At 45.4% G+C, this 12378-nt stretch overlaps 1 protein-coding gene across 1 annotated transcript in view; it reads left to right on the plus strand.

The window, feature by feature from the left end:
• The first annotated feature begins 367 nt into the window (after positions 1–367).
• Positions 368–12378, plus strand: part of POLR3A (RNA polymerase III subunit A) — a 48897-nt gene continuing 36886 nt past the window's right edge. The window contains exons 1-7 of the mRNA XM_056848004.1: positions 368–415; positions 1655–1790; positions 3662–3799; positions 5200–5371; positions 5787–5941; positions 7099–7338; positions 11364–11526. Of these exons, the coding sequence (XP_056703982.1) occupies positions 372–415; positions 1655–1790; positions 3662–3799; positions 5200–5371; positions 5787–5941; positions 7099–7338; positions 11364–11526 (1048 nt within the window). The 5' untranslated portion in view covers positions 368–371. The remainder of the gene's footprint in view (positions 416–1654; positions 1791–3661; positions 3800–5199; positions 5372–5786; positions 5942–7098; positions 7339–11363; positions 11527–12378) is intronic.

Genomic DNA, 12378 nt, shown 5'->3' on the forward strand with positions numbered 1-12378 from the left:
CTCGCTTCTTGCAGATGTGGAGTCAGACTCCTCTGGAAAGGCGGAAGAGAGATAAATAAAGGGCCCCCGCCCCCCTCTGGCTTTTCGATTGGGTTAATTCCCCCCCTCCGGCCGCCCATTCAAACGCAGAGCTTTTCGACCACAGAGGCGCAGCTGCCTAGAGCGGCCGGAGAGCGCGGCCCCCGCTCCTCTCTATTGGAATCATCGGCTGTGCTTCCTCCTCCCGCCCTGAAGGCGGCGAGGCGGGCTGCCCGGAAGTCGGCGTCACGCGCGGGGGGTGTGGTCTTCTGCGCCGGGCGCCGTGTGAGGGGGGGGGATCACCGGCGGCGGCTCCGCGCCTTCTCCGCCTGAGGGGACCGAGCGCCGCCGCCATGGTGAAGGAGCAGTTCCGCGAGACGGACGTGGCCAAGAAGATGTGAGGAGGCGGCGGGGGCGGGAAGAGCCGGGCCTCGCGGCGGGAGGGGGCGGGGCTTGGGCGTGACCGACGGGAGGGGGCAGGGCTTGGGCGTGATTGACAGGGGGCTGGGGGGAGGAAAGAGCCCCCCCGGCTTTAAATTTGTTTATTAACTTTGTTTACATCCCGTCGTTCTCCTCTCCTCCGCTTGATCCCCGCAACAACCCTGAGAGGTAGGTCAGGCTGGCCCAAGGCTACCCAGCAAGCTCCCATGGCAGTGAGGGGATTCGAACCCGGGTCTTCCAGGTCCTTGTCCAATGCTCAACTGTGAAACGAAATCAAAAATAACATAGGAAGGCCATCCACAAATATGAGAAATCTCAATTTTTAATTATCTGTTAACAAAAATCTCAGTATTTAGTAACGCAATACGGTGTACAGATCATAGAAACCGCACACAGCACATATGTCAATTGTAACACTGGAAATGTACTCAAGGGCAGGTCAATTACATTAAAAAATAATGAAACCCTGCTGCTTCTTTGTCCTGATCCTGCCATCATCATTATCATCCTTAATAAATGACAGTTGGCTGGTTTTTAAGCATTTCCTCCTGCAAAATCACCTTGATTCCATTGTGTATAATAAAAATGGGATGCCACGTTTCAATAAATGTTTTCTTAAGAGACATTCCTGGTATTAGTACTTTACGTAATGATTCAAGCTTGTGCAGTGGTTATAGTGTGGGTACAAATCCCCACCTTGTGCCATGGAAGCTAGCTGGGTAACTATGGGCCAGTCACACACACTCTGCCTAACCTACCTCACAGGGCTGTTGTGCGGATAAAACGGAGGAGAAGAGACGGATGCCAGCCGCTTTGGGCCCCATTGGGGAGAAAAAATGGGGTATAAATGAAATATATAATAAAAATCTTGCTGTCATTGGAACAATTCTTGGGGTGATGACAGTCATCTCCCTATTGGAATGAGTTTTGGAGTATGAATGAGTGGAGACTTTGCTTAACTTCAGCCCCCGTCCAGTGAACTTTCAGGAGGTTCCCCGTCTTCCCCACTCTTCTCCGCTTCTCCCTACGATTAAGAGGTTAAGGCCAGGCTGCAGTTGCATTGAGCCCACCTGTTCTCATGGGCCTGTAGTGGGTGATTGGGAGGGGAGTCAGTGACTGTCGTCGTCACTTGGCACTTCAGAGCAGTCTGAGGTGCCCTTCACGCGGCCACCTGCGGTTGTGTTTCGTGTTCTAGAAGCCACATCTGCTTTGGGATGAAGTCACCGGAAGAGATGAGGCAGCAGGCTCACATCCAGGTGGTCAGCAAAAACCTTTACAGTCAAGACAACAACCACTCTCCTCTGCTCTATGGTGTACTGGACCACCGCATGGTAAGACTGCAAAGTTTGCATTCCAGTTTGGGTTTGGAAGCAGGACAAAAATACAAGAAATAAGCACATAAATAAGAACTTAGGAAGAGCTCTGCTAGGTCAGACCAGTGGTCCATCTAGTGCAGCATCCTGATTCACACAGCGGTTGACCAGTTGCCCTGGAGGGATGGCAAACAGGGCACTGAAGCCAAGGCCTTCCCCTGATTTTGCCTCCTGGCACCGATATTTTTGCTGTCTCTGAATATGGAGATAGATACTCTTTACTCATCATGGCTAGTATCTGATGATGGATCTCTTATCCCTGAATCGAACTCCCTTTTAAAGTCATTTTTGATTGTGGCCTTCACTACATCCACTGGCAGTGAATTCCGCCATGCTCATCGAGTGGGGGAAAAAGTAATTCCTTTTGTCTGCCTTGTACCTACCTGTTGCCTATCAACTTAGTTGGTTCCCTCTGAGTTCTAGAATGATGGGAAAGGAAGAAAAAGCTCCCTTTATCTGCTTTATCCATCATAAACTCTATCATGCACCCACAACCACCCTTTTTTTCTAACCTTAAAAGTCCCAGACTCTTTTCTCATAGGAAAGGTTCTGGCTGAACATTAGGAAGAAATTTTTCCAGTGACAATCAGCTACCTAGGGAGTGGAATCAGCTTCCTAGGGAGGTGGTGAGCTCCCCCTCACTGGCAGTCTTTAAGCAGCGGCTGGACAAACACTTGTCAGGGATGCTTTAGGCTGATCCTGCATTGAGCAGTAGGTTAGACTAGATGGCCTCGATGGACCCTTCCAACTCTGTGATTCTATGAAAGGTGCTCCAGCCCCTGGTTCATCTTGGTTGACCCTCTTCTATACTTTTCCCAGCTCTGCAATATTCATTTTTGAGATATCGCATCCAGAACCAAAAATAGTGGTCCAAAGGAGGCTGCCCCATAGCCGTATATGAGGGCATGACCATATTTTGCCACTTTAAATCGATTTCCTAATAATCCCCAGCTTAGAGTTTACCTTTTTCACCGCTGTCATGTTCTGAGTCATCATTTTAATTGAACTATCTGCTATAACCCCAAGATTTCCCCCCCACCCCAGTCTTGGTCTCAACCGAATAAATATCTCCGTAACAAATCAGTTCCACGGAGCGACGTGACTGCTACCTGAAGTACAGATTTGGTGAAGAGAATGCCCATCACTCCATGGCACAAGAAGTGTCTTTGCCTGCAGAAGGGACCAGGCTCGGACCCTGCCACCGTCATTGGAAAGCGGACACGAGCAGCAAACCTTTTAGAGACCAGTACGGACTAGTTGGCCCAACGATCAGGATTTTTTCCCCTGGGCCGTTGTACCAGCTCAGCCAACTTAATGCCAAAGAGCTTTTTTCAGCTAATATAATGTATTATGGGTTCCAATCTCCTTGCCATGGACTTAGTAGATTTGTTTATGTTTTAAAAAGCCTCTGTGTGTTCATAGCCAGCGAGGTGTGGTGGTTAAGAGTGGTGGACTCTAATCTGGTGAACCTGGTTCGATTCCCCACTTCTACACATGAAACCTGCTGGGTGACATTGGGCTAGTCACGGTTCTCTCAGAACTCTCTCAGCCCCACCTACTTCTCAAAGTGTCTGTTGTGGAGAGGAGAAGGGATTGTAAGCCGGTTTGATTCTTCTTAAAAGGTAGAGAAAGTCAGCATATAAAAACCAACTCTTCTTCGCCATCTTTGTCATGAACTTCGTGGGGGTGACCAGTATTTTAATGGGCTCCTGCAGGCTGTGCAAACCGGCCTTGGGCCAGATGTTGCTGCTGCGTGAGACTTCTCCATAGCCTTACAGATGGTTGACTGTGGGACTTTGGGCCACTGTTTATGCATCTCCATCCTCCAGGGCACAAGTGAAAAGGATCGTCCTTGCGAAACCTGCGGAAAGAACCTAGCTGAGTGTTTGGGCCATTACGGCTACATTGATCTGCAGTTGCCATGTTTCCACGTGGGGTACTTCAAAGCTGTGATAAGTATTTTACAGGTGAAGCAGTGTTTTAATTTCAAGGGAGGGGGTAGTCTGTCATATATTTATTGGATTATTTATTAAAACTTAAGTCATCATGGTTCAAGGCAGCTTACAGTAATAGCTAAAACCATTTTAAGATAAAATAGCAACCCCCAAATTGCTCCCACTTCCCCCCTTACAAGACACCTGCCATTCAAACCACTCAAAGGCCCTGGCATGTAGTCAAACCTTGCAGGGGCCTCCTGAAGTTCTCCAAGGAAGGGGGGGGTCCCCCTCACCTCTTCAGGAAACCCCTTCCACAGAGTGAAAGCCGCCCAGGGCCAGACAGGTCACCCTGAGCAGAGGGGTAGCCAACAGATGGCTGCCTGGTTACTCTGCTTTTTAATTAGCACCAGCATAACAGAATTGTATTGGAAGTCTTGCTAAACTAGGTTTGTTGTCACCCAAACGATGAAAAGCCTTGGTAAGCGTTTCCAGGAGTACAGGTTATCACTGACGACCTCCTCTCCGTCACTGCCACTCGCTTAACCGCCAAAGCTCCAGGCATCCAGGGCAGGGAGAGCTAAAGTGATGTGTGTGTGTGGGGGGGTGTTCCTTCAGGGACCCTCATCTCAGGCTGTTCAGAGCGTTTTAAGTCAAAAACCAGCGCTTGGAATTGCACCCAGGACCAGCCAGGGAAGTAGTGCAGACACCTCTGGTGAAGTAGGGGCATGACTGTGGCTCCCTGTTGGGACACTTCAGTCCACGTTCCTCTGTGGTTTAGAAAGATGTTAAATAGCACATGGGAAGCCCTAGAGCAGGGGTGGGGAACCTTTTTCCTGCCAAGGGCCATTTGCTCATTTATAACATAATTCGGGGGCCATAACCAGGTGTAGATCTCCCGGGGGGGGAGAGGCTAGGGTAGCCAGGTCTCCAGCCACCACCTGGAGGTTGGCAACCACAGGGGAGGCCACGCAGAGGGCACCCTCTCTCCCCCCTCCCAGGCAGGAGGGCAGCCAGCAGTGGGCCCCGAGCAAACGAGGCGCTAGGGGGGCGCAGCCCGCAGCCGATCCTCAGGGAAGGGAGGAAGGAAGGAAAACAGAGAAATTGAGGGGGAGAAAAGGACGGAAGGAGACAGACAAAGAAAGAGATGGGGGAGAGAGGGGGAGAAAGTAGAAAGAGTGACAGAAAAAGAGGAAGAGAGAAAAGCCTTATTTTCTTAGGCTTAATGCATTTCATTGATTGGGAGGCGGTTGGGAGACAGGAATCTTTTTTGAAGCTGTTTTTCCTTGAGTAGCATTGTGTCTATGTGTCTAAAAATTCATGAAGTCTTTCAAGGTCTGTTGGTCGACAACTTTTTGTTTGTTTGTTTGTTTGCTGTAGCGTTAAGGGAAAAACCTCCTTATTAAAATATTTGCTTTGCTCTTCCGTTCAAGATGATTTGCAAGACCTGTTGCCGTATCATGCTGACCGCTGAAGAACGGAAACAGTTTTTGGATTATCTGAAGAGACCCGGCTTGACTTACCTCCAGAAACGTGGCTTGAAAAAAAAGGTCTCTGAGAAGTGCAGGAAAAAGAACACCTGTCCTGGCTGTGGGTCGTTCAATGGTGAGCGCGCCTTCTGTTTTGCGAGGCCCCCATCTACTTCAAGTCCAGAACCGCTTAGACCGGCAGACTGAAGCCTCTGCGTTGTCTGTCCTGTTCATGTACATACAGTAGGACATGTACATCTTGCCTGCTGTGGCTCATGTACATACAGCTCGATTTGGTTCCCTCATTCCCGCAAATGGTCCAGGGTCACCCAGTGAGCCTCCAAGGCAGAGCCGGGCTTTGAGACAAACTTGAACTGGACATTCCTAATATTGGTGATGGCATGAGCCAAAATTTAGTTGCTCTTTCTTGGCTGCCGTTGCACGTTTTATGCAACGTGCAAGCTGTCTTTTTTAGTACCGCTTGCCTAATAATGAGTGAAACGAGATCTCTGAATGTCATGGGTTTTACATGCAAACTTATCTTCCTGTAGGTACAGTAAAGAAGTGTGGCTTGCTGAAGATAATCCATGAGAAATACAAGACCACTAAGAAGATAGTGGATCCTGTTGTGTCTAACTTCATACAGTCTTTCGACACAGCCATAGAACATAATAAAGAAATTGAGTCCTTGCTGGGAAGAGCCCAGGTGAATGAGAAACACAAACAATCTTGTATCAGTTCAGTTTTTCTCTTCCTTTAGAAACAAGGGTTTCTGTTAGATGGATACTATCTGGGTGGGCTTTATGCATATAAGCTGTTTTCTGGAAGGCCGCCTTGCTTTGCCATGTGGAGAAAAAAGCAGCGGTCAGACCAGTGGGATGCTCTCTCCTCCTTGCCCAGGTGATCGTGAAGGTGGTTCCTGAGCCCTCAGGGGTTTACAGCTGCCATTTCCCAGCAGTTGCGTGTGTGGTTTCCATTTAAGGCCCTGGGTTAAACCCCCAGCATTTCTACTGAAGAGAGCTTTGGTAGTGGGACTGGGGAAGAAGTAGGTAGGAGATCACGGAAGAACTCCACTTGAGAACTAATTGGTCGGACCTAATTGTGTGAATCATCGACTGGAGGGGTTGGGGCACGTCGAAGAATTGAATTTATCTTTGTGGCAATAGGTCTATAAACAGTCAAGGATTTGAGATGACTGGCATGGTGAATGCTGGGGAAGGCGTAAGCAGAGCAGATGCTGGGTGAAGGTATCCGATCAGGTTTCTCGTTTGAGGAAGTGTGCCGGGCACTTCCTCACACCCTGAACAATGTGCTTTCAGTCCACTTTTGATGCACTTTAGCGATTGTTTGCAAATGGGCTTTGCCATTTATATGTTTTCATTGAATTATCTTTATAATGTCAAATGTATATTTAATGGCTCAAATGTTCTAATGTTTTTTATGTTGGCCATCTTGTAGATCCTAATCGGGTGGAAAGGTGACATAAAAATACTTAAATAAAAAGTTCACACTGTAAAATCCTGTTACAAAGTGGATTGAAAGTGCATTATTCAGGGTGTGCGGAAGCGCCCGTAGGAATGTTTCTCACATTTTAAAGAAGGCTGGAATTGTGTGCAGTACACAAAAAGTCAGCTTTGCGCATTCCCATCTGTTCATTCTGTGGTGCCTGGGTGCATCATGATCTCCTTACGCTGTGACTTTAAACATTTGTGTCCAAAACCATCCCTGCAGTGCTGGGATAACCTGTTGCTTCAGGGAGACCAGATAGAGGAGCATCCTGGGACAGGCATTGAAGTCCAGCCCGAAAGGAGCTTTCCTGGCCTCCGGTGATAAAATGATCATTGTCATCTTTTAATTTTGTAGGAGAATCTGAATCCCTTGGTGGTGCTGAATCTCTTCAAGAGAATACCCGCCGAAGACATCCCCCTGCTTCTGATGAACCCGGAATCGGGCAAGCCTTCTGACCTGATCCTGACCCGGCTGTTGGTCCCCCCGCTGTGCATCCGGCCCTCCGTGGTGAGCGACTTAAAATCCGGCACCAACGAGGATGACTTGACGATGAAGCTGACGGAAATAATTTTCCTGAACGACGTGATCAAAAAGGTCAGCTGCCCTAATGGGTGACTCCTTTATAACAAGTTTGCGTAATTTGTTCTGTACCTTCTCTGCAGGGTCCGTGACAAGAATTTGTAAAGAAATGACAACAGGCATCACAATATGAAGCAGACATCGGAGTCCAGCTCTGCTTTATGTCAATCTTTTTTTATTATTTATTTCGATTTATATCCCGCCCTCTCTCCCGGCCGGTCTACTGGTCTATCACAAACTCACATGAACACATATAAAGCTGCCTTATCCTGAATCAGACCCTCGGTCCATCAAAGTCAGTATTGTCTGCTCAGACTGGCAGCAGCTCTCCAGGGTCTCAGGCAGAGGTCTTTCACATCACATTACTTGTCTAGTCCCTTTAACTGGAGATGCTGGAGATGGAACCTGGGACCTTCTGCATGCCAAGCGGAGTCTCTGCCGCTGAGCCACAGCCCCTCCCGTGAACACATGAAGTTTCCTTATACTGAATCAGACCCCCCTCGGTCCATCAAAGTCAGTATTACCTGCTCAGACTGGCAGCAGCTCTCCAGAGTCTCAGGCAGAGATGTCTTTCACATTACCTACCTGCCTGGTCCCTTTAACTGGAGATATCGGGGATTGAACATGGGACCGTCTGCATGCCAAGCAGAGGCTCTACCACTGAGCCACGGCCCTTCTCCTATCTTTCTCCGTAAGTCTAGGTTGAAGGGAAAACGTTATCAAGATGCTACATCATTGGCATCTTCCACCTGCTAGATTGGCAAGAATATATACAGGCCTCGGTAATCGTTGCTGGTATTGTAATGAACCCCATGCAAACTTTATACACATGTAGTGGAAGTGTAAACGTTGGGAAATTGTAGCAGTAACACTCTCAAAAGGAATTAGGCAGAAATTTGAACCTATGTCAGAACTATTTCTATTAAATTATGTAGTATCTATCCCGAGAAAATATAGGGTAGCGTCTCTGCATGTTGTTACAGCTGCTAGATTGACACTGGCTAATGTCTGGAAATTGAACAAGATTCCAACGAGAACTTTCTAATATAAGGTTAAAATCTACTATATTCTTGTTCAACTCAGAGCATTTCAAAAGGAAGAAGACGTACAAATTGTTTTTTTTTTTATAAATATTTTTATTGATTTCTGATATTAAATGGGGATACAGGAAAGGAAAAAGGGCAAGGGAGATTATTAACAAAAGGAAAATACATGTTTTTACCCCCTTAACAAGATTCAAATAGTCAACGTTTTTTAACATGTCATACTTTGTCTCCTTTAGTTTCATAACGTCTAAGTAGAAGAAAAAAAAAGAAAAGAGCAGAAAAGAAAAAAAAAGTTTATCGTTGTTTTATGGTTTGAATAAATTTGTAGAAACTGTGCCATTTGTCTTTATTTGAATTTGGGGTATCTGGTTGTAAAAGTTCTGTTAGATGCGCCATTGTTATGAATTCATATGCTTTATCAATCCAGAGTTCAATTTTTGGTATTTTTTCTGTTTTCCACCGTGAGGCTAGGACTATTCTTGCCGCTGTTATTAGATATTTTAATATAATCTGCTGATCTTTACTGCATTCGACTGGTACTTTACTTAGAAGAAAGAGTTTAGGGTCATATATAATAGGTTGGCCAATTATAGTTTCTGTATTCTTATGAATTTTTTTCCAAAATTTTTGGACTGATGTACATGTCCACCAACAGTGATAAAAAGTGCCTCTAGCTTTCCCACACTTTCAACACAAGCCTGATGTTGAGCTGTTCATGTTCTGGATGTCGCTCGGCGTTATGTACCACCTGTGTAACATTTTCAGCCAGTTTTCTTGAATTCCTTGGCATAGAGTAAATTTAAGATTGGCACGGAATAGTTGTTCCCATTCGTCCGTTGTTATGATCTCTTTGAAATTTTCTATCCATTTGATTTGGCAAGATTTTATTTGTTCGTCTTCCGTGTCATATGTCAGCAGCAATCGATAGATTTTGCCTAAAAGGTGATCTGTTGGCTTACTTATCAGCTGTTCGAAATCTGTTTTACCTTGTAAGACTCCCCGCATCCAACAATCTTCTTTAAATCTTGAAATTAATTGGTAATATATCAGCCAAGGCATCTGCAGGCAATCATTTTGTAACTCAGTTAGTGTCTTGAGAGAGCCATCTGTTTTTATCAAGTCCTGATATCGTATTGTCCCATACGTTTTTCTATCAGTTACAGAGCCATAAACATTAAAGGCGCCATCAATAGTGATCTTTCAAAAGTCAATCTGGGTTTCAATTTTCGCCACACTGCTATCATATTTTCTACTGTTGGATGGCCTCCATTTTTTCTAGGCACGTCTTCCAGTTTTTCCCCCATAGTAAATGATGTACTCCACCTTGTAGATTTGCCAATTCTAATTTAGTAGCTCTTTCGTTAGTTTGCAAAATCCAGTCTTTGATCCATACCAAGGTCGCTGCTTGATGATATATAGTTAGGTTTGGAAGGGACATACCTCCTCTTTTCTTTGCATCTGTCATAATTTTAAATTTTATTCTTGGACGTTTTTTGTCCCAAACAAATCTGTTAATTTTCTGTTGCCAGGATTTTAATGTCTTGTCTGGCACTTTAATGGGGATTGTTTGAAATAGAAAATTAAATCTTGGCAGTACATTCATTTTAATTAGGGATATTCTGCCCAACCAGGAGATTTTTAGTTTAGTCCAAGTTTCACATTCAATCTTATTCCAGACTGTTTGATAATTATAGTTGTATAGGTCCTGAGATTTTTTTGGGAAGGTTATTCCCAGATATTTTATTGGTTTGGTTGATATTGTAAATCCTGAAGAGTTTATTATTTCTGATTCTTCTTCTTTTGTTAGGTGTTCTAAGAAGATTTTTGTTTTAGTCTTGTTAAGTTTGTAACCCGCCAATTGTCCATAGACCTGGATATCTCTCATAAGTTCTTTAATGCTAGAGTTTGGTTGCGAGATTGTGAGCAAAACATCATCAGCGTATGCTCTGATTTTAAATTCTTCTCCTTGTACACTTAGGCCAGTTATTTTCTGATTTGTTCTAATTTTATTTGCCAGCACTTCTAATGTTAGATTAAATAACAGGGGTGATAGGGGACATCCTTGTCTCGTTCCTTTTTCAATATTAATATCGTTGGTCAGGGTGCCGTTTATTATAAGTTTCGCTTGTTGATCCGTATATATACTAGATATCCAGTTAAGTAAATTACAAACGGGACGGCAACGACTCGAGAAGAAGGTCCCTGGAGTACAAAAGCCCCCGCTGACTCCCGAGGAGGCAGAAACTAGTGGCGCAGGCAACTCTAAATACGCAACCTTAAACAAACTGCCAAGGGAAATTCTTATAAAATTTGCAGATAAACGAATAAAAGAGGACATATTGAATAAACACAGAGCTGACCCACTAGTATATAAAGGTAAAGAAATACAGATCTTTCCGGACCTACCCTTCTCAGTAAGGAAAAGAAGGCATGAACTCGACTCTACGTAAGCTATTACGTGAACGGGAGATAAGATATAGGTGGGTGGGCCCATACTTCTTAAGTGTTCAACTCCCCTCGGGCAGGGTCCTAATACGAACAATAGACGAAGCTTATGATTTAGAGGACGAAACCAAACGTACAAATTGTTGACCAAAAATGGCAAGAAGTTTTATTTCGCCTGGAACAGGCAATGTAAAGGCAATGTTTTAGTTTGTAAAGATTTTTCTTCAGCTGTTTGTTAATCTGTTGTGTATTTATTTCACTGAGCGGATCTTTGTTTTTAAACTAGCCACCCTTTTCGTTTTGTTTGTATGGTTATAATCAGGCTAGATCATGTTCTCCTTAACTACTCTTCTATAATGTCTTAAAGTGCAGAGCACAGGTTATAACTCTCCTTAATATTGCCAGTGCTAGAGCCTTGTAAAAGAAGTTTGTGCGGATTCCCATCTGATTTCTCAGCACTTTGCTTCTGATGAACAGTGAAATCTTCTTTCAAAATGTGTGTTGTGCGCTTGTTGATGCGTCCTTTGACCTGCTAATTTTCTTGCCCAGCATAGAATCTCGGGAGCAAAAACCCAGATGATCATGGAGGACTGGGACTTCCTGCAGCTCCAGTGCGCTCTCTACATCAACAGCGAGCTCTCCGGCATTCCCCTCAACATGGCGCCCAAGAAGTGGACCAGGGGCTTCGTCCAAAGGCTGAAAGGAAAGCAGGGTGGGTGTTTCAGCGCAACCTCTGCCGTCTCTTTGGTGGTCACACGTGAACATTTGACGGGGCTTTTAAAAGCCCACGATAGTAGCACCGTCTGCTAGCTGAATCTTTCCCAGCCCTGCAATCCAAGATCCTTTGAATTGGAAATACCCGCGGTTGACCTAGAAACGTTTTGTGCGCAAGTATGTGACATTCCACTGAAGAATGGCCCCTGAGATATTTGCATCTGAGATAGCAACTTTGCGACTGGAGTCAGATTATTATTATTATTGTGCTTGAATAGGCTCGTTTGGGGGCTGGGATTTCCGGTTCGGTTGCTTGGATCACTATCTGGCTTCTGAACTGAAACTGCTGAAGCAGCGTGGAGTAGAAAGTTGGGGAAATAACACCAGCACTGGTATCCACTGTGGAATGCAAGCACAGGAAGGCCCCTCCCAGAATCGTATAGTGTCATCATCCTTATGAATGGGGCAGTTGTGCTAAACTAGGGTTCCCCAACCTTTTTGAGCGTATAGACACGACTGGAATTCTGACATGGCATGGATGGGCGCAGCTGTGGCATCTGTTCCAAGGGGCAAGCCTTGCTACTGGGCAGTGGCCTGGCCCCCCACAGCGGGGAGTGGTGCCAGAAGAGCCACAGGGGGCTTCCGAGCCACGGAGTCAGTATTCCTGGCCTGTGTCAGATTTTATACTGTACGCCTCGAGGCCGTGGCTTTTGTCATTCTGAAAAGCCTTGTGCTCACGGATGATACTTCTCCTTTTGGGGGTTGTTATTGCTTATTTTATGTATTACATTAGTGAGGACAACTTTTAATCTGTTACTTTTATGGAGCCTGTTTGGAATACCAGCCCGTT

The sequence above is a fragment of the Euleptes europaea genome, chromosome 4 (genome assembly GCF_029931775.1).
Source record: "Euleptes europaea isolate rEulEur1 chromosome 4, rEulEur1.hap1, whole genome shotgun sequence".
Classification (NCBI taxonomy): domain Eukaryota; kingdom Metazoa; phylum Chordata; class Lepidosauria; order Squamata; family Sphaerodactylidae; genus Euleptes; species Euleptes europaea.